Source organism: Anser cygnoides, chromosome 36 (genome assembly GCF_040182565.1).
Source record: "Anser cygnoides isolate HZ-2024a breed goose chromosome 36, Taihu_goose_T2T_genome, whole genome shotgun sequence".
Taxonomy (NCBI): Eukaryota; Metazoa; Chordata; class Aves; order Anseriformes; family Anatidae; genus Anser; species Anser cygnoides.
In genome coordinates this window covers 1,719,886-1,743,531 of record NC_089908.1, presented here as the reverse complement: position 1 = coordinate 1,743,531, position 23,646 = coordinate 1,719,886, and the positions used below count along the sequence as shown (strand labels likewise).

Sequence of the window (23,646 nt, the reverse complement as noted above, 5' to 3'; positions counted from 1 at the left end):
TACATTTGGAATATGTACACAGCAATGATCAATTCTGCCTTTCAAATATCCACACACCCCATGCTCTTTTAACAAAAGCATGTCCAGAGCCATTCTGTTTTGCAGGGTCATTTTGGTTGTGGCCTGTAATTGTAAGTTTAAATCTTTGAACCCCTTCTTGGTTACCTTTGCCAACCTGTTTACCGGTAACATGTATATTCGGGTTCGGTTCAGGAGACTCATAAGGTTTTCCATACATGATTTCATAGGGACTTACTGACATCCCACTTCCTGGCTTTATTCTAATTCTTAGCAAAGCTATTGGTAAGGCCTGTGGCCACTGTATCTTAGCTAATTGTTGGTCACACCCTTCCATTATTTGCCCCTTGTAGCAGGCAATCATTTTCTGGCCAGCAGAATTCTGACAATCATGCCAGGCCTCCCAGCAGCGGGTGAATAACTTAAGACTACTGGGTATATTTCACAGCATGACCTTGCTTTGAGCAATGCAATTAGCTTGGACTTCCCATATCAGTTTCTCTCCTTCTTCTTTCAGATGGTTGCAACTTCTCCAGCCATGAAACTGTAGCTGCAGGAGAGATTCCTGCCAAGACCAGCCACACACTGAACCGCACAATGTTTAAAGCGCTTAAGAAACATAAGCTAGGGCAGCTGAGCTAGTCTTCATTAGTGCTGATGTCTGTGCAGGACAAAGATACAATGCGCAAGATAGCTGGAGTTCTGCCAAATGAGCTTGTGAATGATTCATTTTTCTGTGGTAGCAGTTGCAGCCCCTAGCCCCAAGGATACTGACACTTCCCAACTTCTTAGATACTGACCTGGGAATAAATGCAGCAAGCTCTGCTCTCAGCTGGAGAACAATTATTAATACAAGATCTACTTAAAAATAACTGCATCCATTTCAGTTTTAATCAGAGTTTCAGGTCACATTTTATCCAACAGCATCCCACATCGTGATGGAAGGTGAGGTTCCACTTGGCCTGGGCTACACACTGCTGCTGTTTCTCATGTGCAACCTGGCAGACCTGTAGCCAGGCAGCAGTTGGACAAGCCCTATGACCTGATGCGAAATAATCCCTTCCCTCTCGTTTCTCTGTAAAATGGGCTATTATGCCTAATCAGTGAGGTGCCCAGCTCACCATTCATCTTCATGACTGTTAAATGCAACACAAGAAGTGTCTGGAACACAGCTCAGTACATTGTAAAACTGTACATCAGATCACCAGTCTCTATACCTAACCCTTAAAAAGCTAACCTGTGTAGAAAGGTGAGAGCAGGAACGTTATACATTTTTATTTTCTGAAACCAGTATATTAGCTGTAATTTCACCAACAGAAGAAGAAAGAAAAGAAAAAAAAAAGGAGAGGACTAAGTTAACCTCAGTATTTAGAGGTATTGAGCTTTGCTGTCTATAAGGGTCAGAGCTTCAAGAAGGAAACACTGATTAAATGTACTGTAGCTTGGAAAACGTTTTTTTGCACTGCTGCAGTATATAAAACATGCTGAACGTCTCCAACCTGCTGCTCCTGTTGTTCCCTAAACTTTCCTTTTGCCTTCCTTCCCAGGATTTTCAGAATTTCGTCACCAAGCTAGATGAAATCCTGGTACTGAAGTCGAAATGTATCCAAACCATGCGAGCCCAGCTTCAGCTCTATGTAGCCTCTCCTAGTGCTGACACATCCCTGCAAACACCTCCACCAGTTTAGACCTGCTGTGCTTAAACATGCACAAGAACAGTTTTGGAAACAGCCAGCTAGTGTTTCACCACACTTGGTGCTGCAGAGCGTGGGTGGGAAGGGGCTAGCTTTTGGTTTGATGGTTTGTGATTAGTGCATATTTTAGCTAATGATGGAGAGAATTCTGAGTAAATAAGAGATGATTACTTGGCAACATGAGCTTTGTATTACCTTAATACCAATAAGCCACGTTCTTAAGAATAACAGCTCAGAAGTGCTTAAATATCTCACCAAGCGGCAGGCAGTCCTGTCCACAGTATCCACAGCAGCTTCTCACATGTTAGAGGCACTTCTGTGCTGCTAAGAAAATGAGGGGGAAAGAAAAAAAAAAACAACACTTTGAAGTCAGACTCAGGTCTGAACAGAAATGTTCAAAAGCTATCCAGAAAAGCGTTTGCAAACAGAAGTGAAGAAACAGCTTAAGTACACTAACTAGACCAAAAGTAAATGAAAATCAAGGCAGGATAAGATGTTCTGGTGCTTTCAGAAGGAAGGCTACTGGAGCATTTGTTCTTTGTGTGGGGCTAACACTCCAGACCTTCTGAAAAAGATCACTGAAGTCACAAGTAACGAGCGGCTGAGTACAAGGGACTTTGTACCACAGGTTCATCTAGCGTGTTAATAAGCATATTGTTTTCACGCAGGTGTCAAGAGTAAGAAGACAAAAGCTCACCTTCTACAAGCCATGTCTGAGCTCTGCTCAGCTGCAGAGTGCTCGTGGTCTGGGTTGACAATTGATTTATCACATCAGAAGAGTGCAGTTATAGGCAGTGGGATTTAAGAAGCTGACAGTGCCGTTACACCAAACTGGTAGTTGAGTCAAGAACTACAGAATGATCAGCTGGAACCCTCCAAAATCTCTGCTGCTGCATGTACCACAGATGAACCACAAAATAAGGCCACTTGCTGAAGCCACAAGTGACCTTGAAACATGCTTGGCTAAAACAACACTCTGCAAGTGTTTCCACTCCAAAATTAGGGCTGCCACAACATATTCGGCCATCACAGTGTTTCCTCAGTAATGGCTGTAGTAGCTCAATAGCCACAAATGCTAAGGGTAAGGGAACGCTGCTGTCTGACCAGCTGCAAATTTCACCACCTGCTTCTACAGCTACCCCCAGGAGCCAGGTTTGGTGGCAGCAGCACAGTGGTCGCAGTTACACAGCTCTCTTGGTTGTGTATTTGATGCAAGGAACATCACACAGCATAGCCCTGGGGAACAGGAGTGTAAGGGAAGGAGTGACAATTGTACCTGAGGAAGAAAGTCCTACATCAGGGCCCTGATCTTTGAGGGGGGGTATTTAGTCCTTCTTGCTCCTGAGATGTAACCAGGCTCTGCGTTTAGAGACCTCAAGATGGTTCCTGTGTCCCGGCTCCAGGCCACCAGCAAGTCACAGCTGAAGCAAGGCCTCCCAGTAACATTTCAAGAAGCCTCCCTTGCTTAGAGAAATGAGGCATTCAGGAGCAAGACTCAGCCTCAGTGCCCCTTCTCCTGGAGACGGGGATAGCTTTCCCATGCATAAGGTGAGGAGAACACATGGCAGCTGGTTAGTCCTCATGTCTTCTGAAAGCACAAATAGATGTGAGCACTTGCAGTAGTTCCCACGGCCCTTGCTCAGTGAGCACACAGAAGTGAGGCAATCACAGAGCTGCTGAGCACTTTCACAAGTTAGCTTGGAGCTGAGGAAAAGGTGGGACTGCAGGATGTATGCACAGGTCACGAGAAAGTGAGAGGTCCTGCCAGCAACGCAGTGCTAGTTGGGTGGAAAGAGAGGGAAAACTTTCCCTGCATGTACATTTGACATTGACATTTGGGACAGGGGGAGTGATTCTACTTTAACCCAGTAGAGGACTTATTTAAAGAGGAGCTCAGCAAAAGTACGTTCAGTCTTTACCCGTCTCTTACCCAAGCCAGTCATCTCTAAAGCGGCACACACGGGAGAACTTTTCACACAACACCATGGTGCCATGTCCTAACCTCAGTGTTTTCAGAGGAGCTGTAACAAGACAGATGAGCAACCAAAAATTTCCATCAGCAGAGGAAATCTGAGTTAACCCAGCTACCAACCTGGAGCCACCTGTGCAGTTCCTGTCTTGTCTGCCCTGAAAAACATGAGCAAGCCTGACAAATCTGAGCCCCAGCACAAGTCCCCAGAAACTGCTTGGTCCCTCACAGAATGGCTAGGAACACTGAAAAACATCCATTTGAAACAACAACAAGAAGTCTTTTTAAAACTGGAGCCATCCAGGTAACCCATGAGGTTGTACCTTGTTTGATACAAGATTTTATTATCAATCTGTTCTCAGAATACTGCATTCCCTGCTGCATGTGAGGCTCTACTAAAATAAAAGCAGCTCTGGCTGTGAAAGTTCACCTATCCTTAGCAGTAGCAGTGCTACTGACACCATTGAACTGCTGCATGCCCAGGAGATACCAAAACTGGGCTCGTAGCATGCAACAGAAACTACCAGCGCTGTTATTGAAAGCGGTACCATTTTTCTCTCCACTCTTAGGGTTATTACCTAGATGCTGCTTAAACTCCTGTGAAGGTGTGCTAACAGTGTTTCAAAGTGTCATCTCCTCCCAGCTGTTTGCACTGACACCTGAAACAAATGGTTTTCTTTTCAACGTGAAGAATGTATGTGAATTTTGTTTGTGTTGCTGTTACAGCAGTCTTTTCAGAAGATTTTTGAGGGACTGGCCTCGTACAATCAAATACAGAAGTAAAATGGATTCACTTTTGTATGCAAGTGCAACAAAGACTATTAATGTTCATGGCAGAAGCTTGATATTTTATTTGAATAGTTTACATTATTTAAAATAAAATTCAATTTACTACAGAACTCTGGCAAAATCTGTTCTAAAGTAAATGTGATCAAAATGACTAAAAAATGTTTGATTGTAAAAGATCAGCTAGGGTTGGGAATTCGCACGAGATGCCCATGGCCCCTGGCCTGTTGTTCCACATTTCAGCAGCTCGCCCTCCAGCTCTCAGGTGCACAGGGTCTGGCAGAGCCCAGCAGGCACCATCGGGCAGCACAGTTTGGGCTTTGCCTCTACACTTCTCATCCTGACACCCAGATCTCGGCATTCAGCAGCAGCTAGCACAGAGGCAGAACAGCCTCTGACAAAGCTAAGACACCTGAGTGCCATTCACTAGGTATGTAAATCAATCTGCTGATTTGGGAACCTAAGGGAAAGCAAAGGTCTCAAGACTGACCAGGAAAAGTCATCTTCTCACCACCTAGAAGCAGAGGAGAACCCCAGCCTCATCCCCCACCACTTCCAGACTGAGCTTTGTTCATGCCTTGACATGAAACAATAGTAGCAGAGTAACTAACAGCATGTGGTGTCTAAAACATCCAACACTCATCACATTTTGCTACCACACTTGGTTAATCCCCACTCCCTGTCACTACTGCACAGATTCATGTCTCTGCTCTCACTTCTAAAACAACCTCTGTAAGCAAAGTGGTTATTGTAGTGTGGTCCCAGTGACTGTGAAAAAAAAAATAATACACATTAACCAAAGAGATGATTTTATTCAGAGGTTTGGTCTAAGTAGTTTTGTTTCTTCGCTGGCAAGACTTCTTGCCTGTTCAGGACTGCCTAGTACCAGACAGGAACCTGTTTGGATATTAACTCTGAGAAACCAGAAACAAGCAACACAACCAAACGCTCACAGCAGTAACAGTAAAGCAGGTTTATTGTTGTTTTCCAGCTTTTCTGACTGATCAGAACTCCATTTCCTTGTTTCAAACTGTCGCATTTCTCACCTGGGAAGGAAAGCTGGGCACCTGATTAACCTGAACCCCCAGAGGCAGCCCAAACTAGACATTAATTGCTGACCATCAGCTGGTAAATGTCCTTCTTGGACAAGCTCTTCTCAGCCCCAGCACTGGAAGCTGGTGAAGCTCAGTGCTACAGGATACAACACAAGGAAGTCTGCCCTGGTCCTGCTCATCATTCATCTCCAGATCTCTTAGATACTTACAGCTACATCTCTCCTCAACATCATTTTGTTTTAACTAAAGGTATGTAATTAACATTGTTGTGCTCCTCACAGAATTCCCGGAGTTAACACCAGCCCCAGAGGAGATGTTCTGGCTGTACGAAGTTAATAGCATAATGGAGACTGATGTCATCTCCTTCAGGGTCCTGATGAACTACAAAACCTCCTACTGAAAATCTGAACCAAGGCAAGGAGCTGAGCTGTTTTCCCCTCCCAAAGTCCGATGCTCCCAGCTCCATGCTCTGATATGAGTTTGGATCCCTAGGCTTGTTTCTTTGTTTTGTTTTGTTTTGTTTTAATAAAAAACAAGAATAAGCCACAGAAAAAAAAAGCAGCACCTTCCACCACTGCAGCCACCTGCCTGGAGACCTCTGGTAGCTCTGCCCAACACAGACCATGTTCGTGCATGCCCACAGGAGCAGGCAGCACCTAGGCTTGCAGGATCTAGCAAGTTCTTCATGTGCTGAAGCCAAAGAGCATGAGAGATGGGAACCATGCCACTGGGAGCTACATTTGAGGGTTTTATTAGTTGTTCTTCTGCAGAATCAAAATATTTAGCAAATTACTTTAAAGATTCCTCAAGACTGATGATATTTTATGTATTTAGAACTTGAACAATGTACAACATAATACTCGGTACTATCAAAAACAACCCAAAACCTGATTTCTAGTACTAGATGTTATGTAATTCTACAGCAGTGTGGAAAATGGAACTAATGCAGTGAGTATATTTGTTTTAAAGAAAGTGCTTGAAAGAAACCTCCTGCATCACACTGAGTATTATTTAAAACAAAAGATGATCGATTTCCTAGCAGAACATTTTCTTAAATATCCTACAAGCCTGGGGGATTAAGAATACTGAGCCCCAGCTCTCTGTCTTTGGGTTCAAGAACCAACAGAAGTTGCAGGTCCAGGTCGAGTTCACAGCTTACCTGTTCCAAGCTCCACCGCTCAGCATTGGACACTCGTGTCTGGCAGAAGTGTTGGATGCATGGGTTAAAAAAAATCACAAGAGGAACAGCTTCTCTTTATGCATAGCGACAGTTTCTGATCCAGTGTTTTTACTAAGTTATAGGCTAACTTTCAACCAAAAAATTAAATTCCATTGCACTAAAGGTCAAATTTAACCAGTTAATTTGGACTGTGACACAGTCAAGTAATTCAGTACAAGCAGACACCATGAAAGCAGCTTCAAAGAACCAAAGTATCCTAGGTTTCAGAACCAACTTCATATTCCAACTCCACTGCAACAGTGGGGGGAACCACTCCGGTCTCTGCCTATGTACAATTCCAGTAGCGGCTGGGCAGTTTTAAACTCTCTGTGGCCAAGCTGGAGAAAAAGGAAACTTAGGAAAGGACACTTTAAAAATTTAATTTAAGAAAGTTGTCTCCCAGTGGAAAGAGAAATGCTGGAGTGATGCATGCAGGTAGGCTTGCTCAGTCACTCTCCCATGTGTGTGAAAAGCTGGACTCCTTCCTGCCGAGAGCAAGTCACATTGGATGTAAAGTTGGCATGGGAGATCCCAGGAATGTGTTTTCAGCTGGCTCCTGCACGGGCCATTAGATCTTCCAAAGCATTGTGTTGGTCACTGTTATGTAATAATAAGACCTCCTTAATGTCTTTTGGTTCAAAGCCCATTTCTTTAAATTGACTCATTAGTTGGAGAAGTTCTATGATCTGAAAGAGACAGACGATTATTTGCAAGAGAAAAGAAGATCAGGGCTCAGTCTTACTCAGAGCTGGGGTTTAGCACAGAGACGGTCTTCAGTGACCGGGCACCCCATGGGGACAATCCCACTCCCATGCACAGTCCATACACACTCAGTTTGAAGCAAATCCACTCCAACAAGAGTCAGCAGGGCTCTGCATGCAGCAGCCCTCTGGGCCCCACTTTCAGTTCCCAGCATTTGTAGTCCTGCATCTCCCAAACCCTCTTCAGTAAACACACCAAAGCCTAGTCTGGGGTAGTCTCTCTCAGTAGAAATTAATCAGCCTGGCCCAATTCAAACTCCCAGAAAGGTTGATTAATATCACTTTGCTCCCCCATCCAGCAGCTCTAGCTGCATATGAAGTTTTTTCAAGTTACTTTGACTTTGGGAACAGTACAACAGCCCTCACTATAAAATGACTCTTCAGATCTAGGGCAAAATGGGGCTATTATGAAAAATCCTACTGGACACTTGTACTGGGTCTGGCTGGGATGGAGTTAACTTTCCCTGCAGCAGCCCATACAGTGCTGTGCTCTGCACTTGTAGCTAGAACAGCACTGGTATCACACCAGTGTTGTGTCTATTGCTGCACAATATTGGCACCGCATCAGGACTTCCTCCAAGGCCCCCAGAGCCAGCAGGCTGGGGGTGGGCAAGAGGTGGGGAGGGGACATCACATAGCTGACCTAAACCAACCAAAGGGATAGTCTATAGCATGTGATGTCACACAGCAATAAAAGCTGGGAAAGGGGAAGGATAGTTTCTTCTCCCCCTCTTCTTCTGAGGAGGGCGAGTAAGAGTGCTATTGTGGTGGAGTTCAGCTGCCCAGCGGGGTAAAGCCACCACAACACCATGTGCTATACTACTAACACCAAACAAATCCTTCCCAAGCTCTTAAAACAGTGACAACTAGTAAATCAACTCAAATTTTTACGAACCCTCTGCTACTTACAGTGCCTCCACTCCAGAGGGGAAAACCAGGTTAAAACAGACAACCAGGAGAGCAGTCATTTCCAATTTGGGGGTTAAGCCACTAGCAAATGTGTTTCCAAAACAATGTCACTTCCCTTATCTTCACACTGTTGTTCCTCTGTTTGGAAGCTCATCAGTAGCTATATGTGTATGTGGGGGGGGGGGGGGGGGGCGGGAAGGAATTCGCAGGGAGCTTTGTGCTGTTTCGCACCTCCCTGAGTAGTTACAGATAATGAGGAAAACAGCGGTAGAACCAAAAACTTGAGCAAGGTCGAGATAAAGTAAATTGGCTACAGTGTTAAAGATGAGCTTTGGGCAGTGGCCAATTGCTGGCTGGCTCAAGGCGCGTGTCTGAGGGTCTCTAACCAATTGTAAGACAGATTCGGGCGCATGGACAGCGTGTGGGGCTACGGGGAAAGTATATGTAGTGGTGAAAAATGGTAATAAAGGTCCTGCTGTTGAAGAGCTATCAGGAGTCCGTGTCTTTCATCCCTTCGGGGGGGGGGGATTGCACCGCCAAAGAATTCCCATTATAACTCTGCACACAACAGGCTGGTGTGGGAATAAAAATGTTGTTTTTGCAGAGTTACATTGTTTAAAGGTAAGGAATGGGGTATTGAGATATGCTTGCAGTGATAAGAAAACTTAGCAGGCGACCTTGTAAAATGCAGACAACCAGACTCCTTAGAACAATTAGGTGAAAATCACAGTGTCAAGTCAAGTCAGATAAGTGAAGAAACATTACCACTTCAAACAGTAAAAGAAAGTCAAAAGAAATTTGAAATTTAACAGGCCGGCAACTGAAGGCCATGCATTGTCTGTGAAGCATCAGATAGGTTGTGAACCTGGATTACCCACTCCAGTGGGGAAACAGGGGAGGGTCCTGTCATCAAAAAGTATATAAACTGTGTTTTGGAACCAGTAGGTGCGCTCTCCTGCTTGTGGGGCGCCCGCCATTGCAATCGCGAATAAATTACTACTTCACTGAGATCCTCGCCTGAGCCTAAGTTATTGGCTACGGAGCGTTTCTCACAATTTGGGGGCTCGTCCGGGATCCAGTCACCTACCGGGGAGCCCCACCGCCGCAGCAGCAGGAAGGCATGCCCCGCTGATTTCAGGGTCCTGTGCATCGGCGGTGGCGGTTCTGCGGAGAGCTGACAGAGGGCCCGAGACTGATTAAAGAGGCAGGATCCGTGAAGTAGTGGGGAAGGGAAGAAGGTAGGCACTCCGGGTTTAAGAATTGATCCGGTAACTCTGTGCACAGACCAAGGTAAGAAATATGAAGTATTGCCTTGGGGGTCGGGTGAGACTCTGTGTGATGTGTGACGTGTGATTGAGACGTACTTTTGTACGGAGCGAGTGTGGAGTCCTGATCCGTGGTTCCGTAGCTCCGCGAGGGGCGCGGCCGGAGACGGACGAAGCGTGAGATAAGGGAGAGAAAGGAAGAGTCTCGGGAAATTTGGTGTATGGTAAGCCCTTGCACAGGGAAGTGCTTGGCACTACACCAGGGAAATTTGGTGTACAGTAATCCTTGCACGGGGAAGTGCTTGGCAGTACAGCCCCATTTTCCAGAATCGGAACGTTAGTGTGTGGTACCCTGCAGGAGGGAAATTTCTGTAGCAGCACACTGACAAGGGCTAGGAAAAATGGGAAATATGGGTTCCAGGGGACAGGGAAATATCCCTGGGGGAGTACCTACCGACAGTTCTTCCTGAAGAATTATAAGAAATTGGAAAAATAATCTCAAAATTAGAGGAGATGATAAAAGAAAAAAAACGGTTAAATATTGTGTATCAGTCTGGACAAAAGAACCAATTAAGGAAACAGCAGTATTTTGGCCAAAATACGGGTCTGATGAAAATTCAGGTTTTAAATTTATATGTAAACAATAAGATTCCTTTTTCGGAGAAGGAGCCAAGTTATGTTCCCTATAATCCTAATATTGCACCGGTGGCAGCAGCAGCTCCGGGAAGGGAGACAGGGACTGCAATTAACACTGTCCCTAGAGAAGAGCGTACTCTAGGCTCTGGTAAGAATTAGAACAAGGTAGAAGAGGTACTGAGAATTTTGCCTTCCCTGATACTAACAGTACTAACACTAACTGTGTCTCCTCTTAGGTGAACTCCCCCCTCTCCTTACCAGCAGAGAGGTTAGGAGTTTTAAGAAGGAGATGAAGTCTTTAATTGAGGACCCCAACAGCTGAACTATTAGACCAGTTCCTAGGACCTAACGTATACTCTTGGGGAGGAATTATGTCTATAAGTATGTTGTTTACAGGGAAAGAAATGGGAATGATCAGGAGGAGAGCTGCTATACAAAAATGGGAAAGAGCTCATCCTCAAGGACCAGGGGTAATACAAGCAGAGCAGAAATACCCACTTGCCAATCCTGTCTGGAATAATAATAATAATGCACAACACAGAAATCATATGAGAGACTTGGGGGTCAGAAAGAGAAAGTACTCGTGGATGAATCCCGAGGACCCAGTATCCCAAGGGCTCTTGAAAGTTCATTTTGTGATTAAAGCTTGACAAGATACCCAGAAAAAGCTCCAGAAGGTGGGGGGGGATGTAGTGAACAGTCACTGGGGGGCCCTCCTGTGGGAGGCCCTGAAGGTGTGTGTCAGGAGGGGAGATGAGAAGGAAAAGCAGAGAGTGAAACTAATGGTATTGACAGTGTAGCAGGTAGTGAGGCAGAGGGTTGGAGAAAGAGGAAGAAAATCTTCAGGGGGAGTCAGGGCCAGGATGGAAAGGAGAGGAAGAGAGATGAAGGAATGGCAGACAAGGAAAGCTCAGGGACAGGCTTTGAAGTCTGGCCAGGCTGGCCACTTCAAATAGGAATAGGAGGAGAGAATGAAAATGGGAAAGTACAGGCTGGAGAAAGATAAGAAGAAGTGTTAAAAAGGGTTATTGAAGGTGTTAAAGGTGTGGTATGTAATGTTTGACAGAGCTGTTTTTTGAATGAGTTGGGAAAGTTGAATGAGCAGGGAAAGAGGATGTAGGCATTATCTAAGTAACAGTCTAGAAGTTTTGGTATATTTGCTGTGGTGTTTGGTCAGGTTCCCAAGTATCGAGAAGGGGGGAGGGGGGGGGCAGGGGGGGGCAGCCTGCTCCACCAGGGGCCTCTCCACAGGCCACAGGGGGCTTCGGCTCCGGCGCCTGGAGCGCCTCCACCCCCTCCTTCTGTGCTGACTTTGGTGTCTGCGGGGAGGTTTCTCGCTCCTCACTCTCCCAGCTGCTGTTGAGCAGCAGGTTTTTGTTTGTTTGTTTGTTTGTTTTCGTGGATGTGCTCTCACAGAGGCATGGACTGTGTTGCTCATGGCAGCAGTGGGCCCCTTTGGGGCTGGATGAAATCGTCTTTTATCTGCCATGGGGCAGTTTCTGGATTCTCCACGTGGGGGGCTGCCACTGCAGCCCCCCCAGAACCTTGTCATTGAACGCAATACACGGGGGCAGCTAGGTCATTACTGGCCTGTAAAGTATCAGGGATTAAATTAACTAATGAAACCCTAAATGTGATGGGGGTAGAAGGGGCTGGGATAACAGTGCCACCTTTGGGGGATACCAAGCTGAGACTAGGGGATAAAATGATCTCTGGGCAATTATTGTATGTACCCGAGGCAGGGACTAACTTGTTGGGAAGGGATTTGATGATGAAATTGGGCATTCAAATAGTAAATTGTTAGACTGGAATAACAGTGGTATTAATGGAGGGCTCTCAGACCCTGAGAGCAAAGATATATTCACCTCTGACTGGAAAGACTCTGAAGTGGGGGCAGAAGCGGCAATACAGATGGACAATTTTACCTCAGGGGTTTACAGGGCCACCAATTTATTTGGGCAAGTTCTAGAACAGATTTTGGAGCAATTCCAACCCCCCGAGGACGTGTTACTGTTACAAATATGTAGATGATCTTTTATTGTCAGGACAGGAGAAAACAGTTGTGAAGGAAGCCACTAACAAGCTATTCAACTTTCTGGGAAAGCAGGGCTTGGGAGTATTGAAAAATAAATTACAATACGTAGAAAGAGAAGTCAGGTATTTAAGGCATCTAATGTCTGAGGGAAAACCAAAAATAAATCCAGAGAGGATTCAGGGAATTGTTGAAAACTAAGAAAGAACTAAAAAGTTTTAAGAGAAAGATTTTTTTTAAGGAATCAGGAGCCACGAAGTTTGAAGGAAAACAGATACTCCCTGATGGGAGAGAAATGCTGAATAAAGCACCAATGAGGCAAATATGTTTTACATCAAGAGAGTCATTGGGAGGTGCAAGCAATGTGTGATGTTGTTCTAGAAAAAAGTATGTCTGTGTAGGAATATACACTTTAGTGAAGCAAATATGCAGAGGATGTACCATATGTCAAAAGGCAAATAAAAAGGTCATTTGTAACTAACCTAGAGGGGGACGGGAGCCAGGGATTCGACCTTTACAAAGTATACAGGTAGACTTTACTGAGTTACCTAAAGGAGGGAGATTTAAGTACTTGTTTGTCCTAGTTGACCACGTGACTGGATGGGTGTAAGCTTTCCCCTCGGTATCTGCCACTGCAAACACGGTGGCTAAGGTATCACTGGAGCAAACAGTCCCTAGATATGGGATAGCTGAAAACATTGATTCAGATCAAGGAAGTCATTTCCCTTCACAAGTACTGCAAGGGTTAATGCAGGCCTTAGAGACTGAGTGGGATTTTCACACCCCCTGGCACCCCTCCTCTTCTGGGGAGGTGGAGTGAATGAACCAGACATTAAAGAAGCAATTAACTAAGTTAGTGTTAGAAACCCAACTTCCTTGGGTAAAATGCTTACCTTTAGCACTCCTACAGGTTCAGACAGCACCAAGAAAGGATATGGGAATTTCACCATATGAGATGCTGTTCGGATTGCCCTATCTGGGCAGAAGGGATGAGATACCACAATTCGAAACAAGAGAGTTTTCTTAAGAACTGTATTCTGGGGTTGTCCTCTTCTTTGTCATCTCTCAGGACCCGTGGGAAATTGGGTCCTGATTCAGACCTGGAAAGGATCAACTCCGGCCTGAATGGGAAGGACACTTCCAAGTACTACTAACCACTGAAACAGCCATAGGAACTGCGGAAAAAGGTTGGACTCACTATACTCGAGTGAAGGCATCTGTCGACCCTAGTACCGGGAAAGTTGTTCCTACAGAAGACTTGTTGAAAATTAAAATCAAAAAGAAAAACGTCATAGTGGACTCTGAGCGGGATAACAGCTTACAACTGTAAACTAACCTTTTATTTTCACAGGTAGCTAATGCGTGTGACTTGTGATTGAGAGAAAGGACAGACCTATCGTGAATTGAAGTGCTCCCAAGGGGGGTTTGTTGTAGTAGTAGTGTACATCTTATTCTTTGTATTGTAAATTATTTGGAAACCTAAGGTTTAAAAATAATGACAGGGAAAAATCAATTATTAATTTTGTTCCTAGTGATTGTAGGCCTCAGAGAAAGCCTTGGTCAATTGGCAACTTGGAAAAGGCATGACCAGATAATAGTAAGACGGTTAAAAAATATGGGTGAATGTGACAGAGGGTTATGTACCACAATCTGTCATGTCTGACGCTTGTGAGATGTTAGCTTGTGGAGATTTAAATGCCCAAGGACAATTGAGCAGAGAGAACAAATAACTGAGAGAGACCCAACAGCCAGATTGAGAATAGCTGTATGGAAACAATCCTCTATTGCCATCAGAGAAAGGGAGAAACTCAAGGAGAAAACAGGAGAGAAAACAGGAGGGCCTTTTCGAAATGCGGCAGTTCAAACATTTGAGATTGAAACAGGGTATGGGGATGTGAATGCCTGGATAGAATGGGTCAAATATACTGTCCAGAGTCTCAACCATAGCGATTGCTATGCTTGTGCCTCGGGAGGACCGATTGCCCAGATAGTGCCCTGCCCATTGGGGTGGACCAAGGACTCCCAGGGGATGCGATGTATGATTGCACTCTACCAAGAAAAGACTGCCCGGGGAAATGAGGCCTGTAAGTCTCTCTTTGCTGTTCCCTTCCTTGCGTGATAGCAATACCAGGGCTCCCCCTGCATTCTCTACAGCTATAGGTAACCATACAGCTTGCCTCTCACGGCAGGGTGTGAGTGCTACCCGGCATCTGGGAGAATTTGCCTTGTGCACGAGGACCTTGAATGCTACCGAGGACTTGATGGGAAACTGCTCAAGACTTGAGATCCCCAGGGAAGATCTCTGGTGGTACTGTGGAGGGAAGATCACAGTATCACAGTATCACAGATTTCTAGGTTGGAAGAGACCTCAAGATCATCGAGTCCAACCTTCGACCTAACACTAAGTACTCCACTAAACCATATCGCTAAGCTCTACATCTAAACGTCTTTTAAAGACCTCCAGGGATGGTGACTCCACCACCTCCCTGGGCAGCCCGTTCCAATGCTTAATAACCCTTTCGGTAAAGAAGTACTTCCTAACATCCAACCTAAAACTCCCCTGTCGCAACTTTCGCCCATTCCCCCTCGTCCTGTCAACAGGCACGTAGGAGAACAGACCAACCCCCACCTCTTTACAGCCTCCTTTAAGGTAACTGTAGAGAGTGATAAGGTCGCCCCTGAGCCTCCTCTTCTCCAGGCTGAACAAGCCCAGCTCCCTCAGCCGCTCCTCGTAAGACTTGTTCTCCAGACCCCTCACCAGCTTGGTCGCCCTTCTCTGGACTCGCTCGAGCACGTCCATGTCCTTCCTGTAGCGAGGGGCCCAAAACTGAACACAGTACTCGAGGTGCGGCCTCACCAGAGCTGAGTACAGGGGCACAATCACTTCCCTAGACCTGCTGGCCACACTGCTTCTTATACAGGCCAGGATGCTGTTGGCCTTCTTGGCCACCTGGGCACACTGCTGGCTCATATTCAGCCGACTATCAACCAGTACTCCCAGGTCCTTCTCTGCCAGGCAGCTTTCCAACCACTCATCTCCCAGCCTGTAGCTCTGCTTGGGGTTGTTGCGCCCCAGGTGCAGGACCCGGCACTTGGCCTTGTTGAACTTCATACAGTTGACCTCAGCCCATCGCTCCAGCCTATCCAGATCTTCCTGCAGAGCCTTCCTGCCCTCGAGCAGATCGACACACGCACTTAGCTTGGTGTCATCTGCAAACTTACTGAGGGTGCACTGGACGCCCTCATCCAGATCATCGATAAAGATATTAAAGAGGGCCAACCCCAGTACCGAGCCTTACCGAGATCTTACGGTCCACCCTACCATCTAACTGGGGAGGCACTTGTGCACTTGTTCAATTAGCTATACCCTTCACCCTGGCATTTGAAAGAGAAACATCACAAATACCCAGAAGAAGTAAAAGAAGCTTAGGAGTATCATTTGATGATAGAGCGTACATAGATTCTATTGGGGTGCCTAGAGGAGTTCCCGATGAACAGGAAGCCAGGAATCAAATTGCTGCAGGGTTTGAGTCACTGTTCTGGTGGGTAACAATCAATAAGAATGTGGATTGGATTAATTATATTTATTATAATCAGCAGAGATTCATAAATTATACAAGGGATGCGATAAGAGGAATCGCTGAACAACTAGATGCCACCAGCAAAATGGCTTGGGAAAACAGAATAGCATTAGATATGATGCTTGCGGAGAAAGGAGGTGTGTGTGTGTGATACTGAGCAACCATTGTTGCACTTTTATACCCAACAATACTGCCCCGGATGGCACAGTAACTAGAGCATTGCAAGGGTTTCCCACCCTTGCCAGTGAATTGGCAGAAAAATTAGGCATATTTACATCCTTGATCATAGTAGCAGGAGTTTTGACAGCCTTTTGTTGTTGTTGTATCCCCTGTGTAAAAGGACTAGTGCAGTGGTTAACTGAAACTGCACTATTGAAACAAATGACCATGGATCCACCACCTTACTCAGATAAGGTGATGATATTAGAGGAGATGGAAAGCAAAGAAGGTGAAGAAGAGAAAGATATCTACCAAATTACACCTTAGAGAAAAGTTTTGCAAAAATCAGCAATTTATAAAGAAGAAAAGGGGGGAACTGTGGGAATAAAAATCTTGTTTTTGCAGAGTTACATTGTTTAGAGGGAAGGAATGGGGTATTGAGATATGCTTGCAGTGATGAGAAAACTTAGCAGGCGACCTTGTAAAATGCAGACAACCAGACTCCTTAGAAAAATCAGGTGAAAATCACAGTGTCAAGTCAAGTCAGATAAGTGAAGAAACATTACCACTTCAAACAGTAAAAAAAGTCAAAAGAAATTTGACATTTAACAGGCCGGCAACTGAAGGCCAGGCATTGTCTGTGAAGCATCAGGTAGATTGTGAACCTGGATTACCCACTCAGTGGGGAAACAGGGGAGGGTCCTGTCATCAAAAAGTATATAAACTGTGTTTTGGAACCAGTAGGTGCGCTCCTGCTTGTGGGGCACCCGCCATTGCAATCGCGAATAGATTACTACTTCACTGAGATCCTCGCCTGAGCCTAAGTTATTGGCTACGGAGTGTTTCTCACACTGGCATACACTAAAAAGCAGTTCTGCTGTCCTCTGTTCCTGCCTCTGTACCTTTGGTGCTGGCAAAGCATCCACACCATAAACCACAAAAGCTGTTTTTTCCAGCTTCTTTCAGACAGAGCCCTAACCCAATTTGGCAGGCAGATGTATTTGTACAGTGGAGAAAATTTACAGCCACGGCAAGCTGGAAGGATTTTGATGATAATTTGCTGCTTCTGAAGTTAATTCTCTCTGTACTGAGCACCTTGCTCAAAAGACAACACTGTGGTTTAGAACGTTGCCATTAAACTAAGCAGGGTCTTTAAAAAGAGCTTGTCCCCATAAAAATGCATGCGAGTAGGGGTAATAAACCAATAAACCAATGCAGAAGAAATCTAATGTTTTAACATATTCCCTTCATCACTACAAGAATGATCTTTGGCAGCCAGTTTTGACAACAAGGCAGCATTACCAAGGAGATAGAATTACACCAACCACTTCATTGTGCTGGAATTCCCCTTCATGGTGCATTCTCACTATTGCGGAGCACATGGCGCTCTCACCTTCTCCTCTGAACACTGATGCATTTCCAAAGCTGCTTCAACAAGAAGTGGATCAAAGCCCTTCTCACAAAGCTGTCCGTGTGCAAACAGGTAATCCAAAACCTGCAGGGAACAAAACAAAGAAGTTTGCAGAGCTGCATTCACAGCACAGAGTCGTGCACCTCAATACGTGCAGAGGAACTGAGCACAACTCTGTCCCAGGCTTCACCAGGAACCGAGACAAAGCTCTTCCTACTCTATCTTGAGATGCTCTTTGTGCAAGAGCTTGTTCAAAAAAACAGCAAACAAGTCCTTCTGTCTTTGTGCTCTCCCATCAGCTTCATCTTTCACTCCAGTCAAACAGCCTTCCTTCTCTAGCCTTCCATTCTGAATCACTCAGGAGGCAGAAATTTAAGATTAACAGTGCTTTTTATACTGTGAATTTTTAAGGTGGTACCGTAGGCCAGCAATCAAGCTACATCAGCTTTTAGTTTCCTCTCAGCCAGAAGACCTAACGCAATCTGAAAGCAGTCAGCTTCTTAAGATCACCTCAGCATACTGCTGAGCAAGCTGCAGATCCCAGATCACATGCCCAGAAACTACTGCCACATTTCTTATTCATTCTCAGCTTTGAGAGGTATGGGTGAAAGTCTGACAGGTAGGAGAAAGGTAGTGCTAGGAATGAGATAGAAAGCAGCATGCAAATACTGCAGGATTTGAAACTGCCCTCCGAAGGGACATTCCTTCTGTTTGGCACTACAGCTCCTCACACAGATTAAAGTGCTCTTGATTTATAGGCAGGGGGCAAGCAGAGCAGCTCTACCAGCAGCCAAATCCTACACAGCACAGGAGCTACCGGAATGCTCCTCCTGCCGAGGCAACGCTCTGCGCAGTGCACAGGGAGCACGGGGCCAGCACAGAAAGCCTGGCCACGCTCCTCTGGCTTCAAAACGTTGCTTTGTTTGAAGCTGATCCAAGACCCAGAGCCACACTTCACCCTGCCACACTTTATGCTCCGTGACATGGTTTTAGCAAGTGTTTGAGGCAACACATGGCAGGAAGCACCACAGTCAGAGCACACAAAAAGTCAGTCACTGGTGCCTCGCGAGCCTTTCATGGCTGTAGTAAGCCTGCAGGGGCCCATCTCTCTGCAGGGAGAGGCATCATCAGAGTAACCCCTTGTGCTCAGAACAGGGAAGGTGCTTTGCTTTTTGGTCACGCAGCACTAAAGGCATGGATCCATACCAAGCTTCCCAAGGATTGTTCTGTGACTCCTAGGAAGACTGTGCTGACTGAAGCAGATTAACAGAAAGTTATGCAGATGTTCTTTGGTTTGGGAAGACTTTTCTGCCAGGTGAAAACTTCTGGGGCAGTTCTGCAATTCACTGTTAGAATAAAGTGCCCTCCCCCTCCATTTTGCAAAGCTAAGGCTGTTTCTCAGCAGAATCAGCACCCACTCAAAGGTTTCCCTCTTCCTGCAAAAGCTCTTACCTGGTCTATGTTCTGTCCCTTCTTCTTCATGGCTTTCAGGACGTTCTCAGGCGAGTACCCCATGTTGACGACGGTCTCTACACACTGCCTCTCGCTAGCGGAGAGGGCCTGCTGTATGTCAGGAGCAGGGCCACATGACCGCTTTGCGCAGCTGGTGTTGTTGGGCACTTGAGACGCTGGGAAGTTTTGGTGCATTACCTACAAGGGAAAACCCAGAGGCTTAGGTGATGGTCATCTTTTGCATCCATGTCCCCATTCCTGGCTACTGCAGGACTAGGACAACCCACAAAATTAGGTAACTGGAGACTTCCAAGGCTGTGCTGGGGAAGTTGCTCACTGGTAGGATGAAACCAAGCACTTTATGTAGTCTGACTCCTACCACACCCTTTTTACCCTCAAAAAGACATTTGATTACCCAGATTTCTTGTTACATACCCTCTCTTACTGGCAGGACTGAAACTTTCTCACACCCAACCTTTCCAACAGTAAAGGTCCTTATGATATGGGAAAGCCCTTTACCCTGGAAGAAGCAAGGGATTGCTTCCCTCACCCTGCAGTTCACTCATCACCTATGATTTTCTGTACTCAGAGGAATGTTACCTCTGGAAACACCCCAGCAGCATTTTACAAATACCACGCAATGCAAGCACACAGCAAGGTGGGAACTTACCATAGGCATTTCTGTTTCCTTGTTGTCTGGGTGTACCTGTTGGACAACACATGAACAAGGTGATGAACATTACACACAAGCAGAGTTTGCTACAGCTGGAGAAAAAGGTTTCAGGGAAGAGACTGGGGACTGTGTCTACTGTACTGGAGAGACCTGTGGCCTGATCAGTAATCCACATGAGATGCAGAGGTTATGCAGTTGTGTGTAGTTATAACATAATCATAAGGATTGTTTGTTCTGCTCTCAAAGCACTGCATTTCGCATGCTGTATATGAGCAAAACGGCACAATGGCTAAACGCACGTGGTTTCCCACCAGCATCCAATACTGTCCCATCCCCAGCATAGGGCTAACAACACCTATCTCTGACAGTAAAAATTTGTCATGGTTTCAGCTAGGATACAGTTAATTTTCCTCCTAGTAGATGGTAGGGTGCTATGTTTTGGATTAGGATGAGAAGAGTGCTGATAACATGCTGATGTTTTAATTGTTGCAGAGCGGTGCTTACACCAAGCCAAGGACTTTTCAGCTTCTCGCTCTGTTCTGCCAGCGGGCAGGCTAGGGGTGCAGCAGGAGCTGGGAGGGGACAGACCCAGGACAGCTGACCCAAACTGGCCAAAGGGGTATTCCATACCATCTGACGTCATGCTAAACAATATATAGGGGTGGCTGGCTGGGGTGGGGGGCCGGCTGCTCAAGGATAGGCTGGGTATTGGTTAGCGGGTGGTGAGCAATTGCATTGTGCATCATTTGTTTGTACACATTATTAGTAGTAGTACTATTATCATTATTATTATTTTCCTTTCTTTTCTGTCCTAATAAACTGTCTTTATCTCAACCCACAGGCTTCATTTTCCTGATTCTCTCCCCCATCCCAGAGAGGGAGGGGGGAGGGTGAGCGAACTTAGCTGCCAGCCGGGTTAAACCACAACAGTCCTTTTGGCGCCCAATGTGGGGCACGAAAGGTTGAGATAACAACAGATCTGACTAGAGCATGTTAAAACAAGATTCTTATAAGCATTACATCAGTTTAACAGTTGCTAATCACAATGCCGATTTTTGTGATCTCAAGTCTGCTGTACCTGCTTTCCGAACTGAGTTATATAGCACATTATGTAGTGTATGTATTCCCTGTCGTGTTGCTTATCACTTCTGGGGGTTGGTATAGGGTTATTATTTTGCTGTGCTGTGTAACACTGGCTTACGATATGATAAAATTACCGGCCATGAGACTAATCTGGTATTTGTACTCAGCATTGCCATCAACTCCATGCTTTGGGAACCCTACCCTAGAAACTATTAATAATTACACCTTTCATGCTTTTTCTTCAGGGAGCCAATCATAGAATCATAGAATTGCCTGGGTTGAAAAGGACCTTAAAGATCATCTAGCTTCAACCCCCCTGCTCTGGGCAGGGTTGCCAACCACTGGAGCAGGCTGCCCAGAGCCGCATCCAGCCTGGCCTTGAATGCCTCCAGGGATGGGGCATCCACAACCTCCGTGGGCAACCTGTTCCAGTGCCTCACCACCCTCTGAGTGAAAAACTTCCTCCTAATATCTAACCTAAATCTCCCCTGTCTTAGTTTAAAACCATTCCCCTTGTCCTATCACTACCAACACACGTAAACAGGTGTTCCCCCTCCTGTTTATACTCTCCCTTCAAGTACTGGAAGGCCGCAATGAGGTCTCCCCGGAGCCTTCTCTTCTCCAAGCTAAACAAGCCCAGTTCCCTCAACCTTTCTGCATGGGAGAGGTGCTCCAGCCCTCTGATCATCTTAGGGGCCCTCCTCTGGACTGTTCCAAGAGCTCTACATCCTTCTTGTGCTGGGGGCCCCAGGCCTGCATGCAGTATTCCAGGTGGGGTCTCACAAGAGCAGAGTAGAGGGGGACAATCACCTCCCTCTCCCTGCTGGCCACCCCTTTTTTGATGCAGCCCAGGACACAGTTGGCCTTCCGGGCTGCAAGCGCGCACTGCCAACTCATGTCCAGCTTCTCATCCATCAGGACCCCCAAGTCCTTCTCCGCAGGACTGCTCTCAAGTAATTCTTCGCCCAGTCTATATAAATACCTGGGATTGCCCCAGCCCAAGTGCAACACCTTGCACTTGGCCTTGCTGAACCTCATTAGGTTCACATGGGCACACCTCTCCAGCCTGTCCAGGTCCCTCTGGACGGCATCCCTTCCCTCTATTGTATCGACTGCACCGCTCAGCTTGGTGTCATCTGCAAACTTGCTGAGGGTGCACTTGATTCCATCTATGTCATTGATAAAGATGTTGAAGAGCACCGGTCCCAAGACCGACCCCTGAGGGACACCGCTTGTGACTGGCCTCCACCCAGACATAGAACCATTGACCACAACCCTTTGGCTGCGACCAGCCAACCAATTCTTTATTCACCTAACAGTCCATCCTTCAAATCCATACCTCTCCAATTCAGAGAGAAGATTGTGGTGAGGGACAGTATCAAAGGCTTTGCTCAAGTCCAGGTAGATGATATCCATCACCCTTCCTTTGTCCACCGATGCCATCACTCCATCATAGAAGGCCACCAGATTGGTTAGGCAAGATCTGCCTTTGGTGAAGCTGTGCTGGCTGTCTCGGATCACCTCTTTATCTCATGCATGCCTTAACATGTCTTCCAGGAGGATCTGCTCCATGATTTTCCCAGGCACAGAGGTGAGGCTCACTGGCCTGTAGTTCCCTGGGTCTTCCTTTCTCCCTTTCTTAAAAATGAGAGTAATGTTTCCCTTTTTCCAGTCACCGGGGACTTCACCCGACAGCCATGATTTTTCAAATATCACAGAATATCACAGAATCGTCTAGGTTGGAAGAGACCTCCAAGATCACCTAGTCCAACCTCTGACCTAACACTAACGAGTCCTCCACTAAACCATATCACTAAGGGCTACATCTAAACGTCTCTTAAAGACCTCCAGGGATGGCGACTCAACCACCTCCCTGGGCAGCCCATTCCAATGCCTAACAACCCTTTCGGTAAAGAAGTTCTTCCTAACATCCAACCTAAACCTCCCCTGGCGCAACTTTAGCCCATTCCCCCTCGTCCTGTCACCAGGCACGTGGGAGAATAGACCAACCCCCCACCTCTCTACAGCCTCCTTTAAGGTACCTATAGAGAGCGATGAGGTCTCCCCTGAGCCTCCTCTTCTCCAGGCTAAACAACCCCATCTCCCTCAGCCGCTCCTCGTAAGACTTGTTCTCCAGACCCCACACCAGCTTCGTTGCCCTTCTCTGGACTCTCTCGAGCACCTCCATGTCCTTCTTGTAGCGAGGGGCCCAAAATATGATGGAGAGCGGCTCAGCAACCACATCAGCCATCTCTCTCAGCACCCTGGGATGTATACCATCTGGCCCCATGGACTTATACACATCCAATTTCCTTATGTAGTCCCAGACTTGTTCCACTGTCACAGTGGGACGGAATCTGCTCCTCTCACCCTCTCCTCGAGGTTCAGGGTCCTGACAGACATAGGAAACTTGACCACCAGTGAAGACTGAGACAAAGCACTTATTGAGTACCTCAGCTTTTTCCATGTCTGAGGAAGCCAGTTCTCCTGTCTCGTTTATCAGAGGGGGAACACTCTCCTTGGCCTGTCTCCTCCTGCCTATTTATCTGTAGAACCCCTTCTTGTTATTCTTCACATCCCTTGCCAAGTTCAGCTCCATCTGTGCCTTGGCTTTCCTGATCCTGTCTCTACACATCCGGACGACACCCCTGTATTCCTCCCAGGCTACACAACCCTGCTTCCACTTCCTGTACATTTCCCTCTTTTCCCTCAGTTTAAGCTGCAGGTCCTTGCTCAGCCATGCCGGTCGCCCGTCTCCTCTGCTCGATTTCTTCTGCTGGGGGATGGAGAGCTCTTGCGCTCTCAGAAGGGTGTCCTGAAAGATCTGCCAGCTCTGTTCCATTCCTATGCCCTCAAGGACAGTTTCCCGGGGGATCCCAGCCAGTAATTCCTTGAGCAGCCGGAAGTTTGCTCTCCTCAAGTTCAGGGTCCTGACTCTGCTTT

At 46.4% G+C, this 23,646-nt stretch overlaps 1 protein-coding gene across 3 annotated transcripts in view; it reads right to left on the bottom strand.

Moving 5' to 3' along the window:
* Nucleotides 1–6,257: 6,257 nt before the first annotated feature.
* The window catches only part of LOC125181864 (ubiquitin-associated protein 1-like), a 77,617-nt gene continuing 60,228 nt past the window's right edge, over nt 6,258–23,646 (bottom strand). Inside the window, exons 5-8 of one of the 3 annotated variants that reach the window (XM_066986941.1) lie at nt 19,618–19,653; nt 18,948–19,145; nt 17,478–17,579; nt 6,258–7,427 (exon numbers count right to left, since the gene is read on the bottom strand). In XM_066986941.1, coding sequence (XP_066843042.1) covers nt 7,287–7,427; nt 17,478–17,579; nt 18,948–19,145; nt 19,618–19,653 — 477 coding nt within the window. In that variant the 3' untranslated portion in view covers nt 6,258–7,286. Of the gene's footprint in view, nt 7,428–17,409; nt 17,580–18,947; nt 19,146–19,617; nt 19,654–23,646 lie in introns of all 3 variants that reach the window. The other 2 variants (XM_066986943.1, XM_066986942.1) reach the window with 2 other exon arrangements.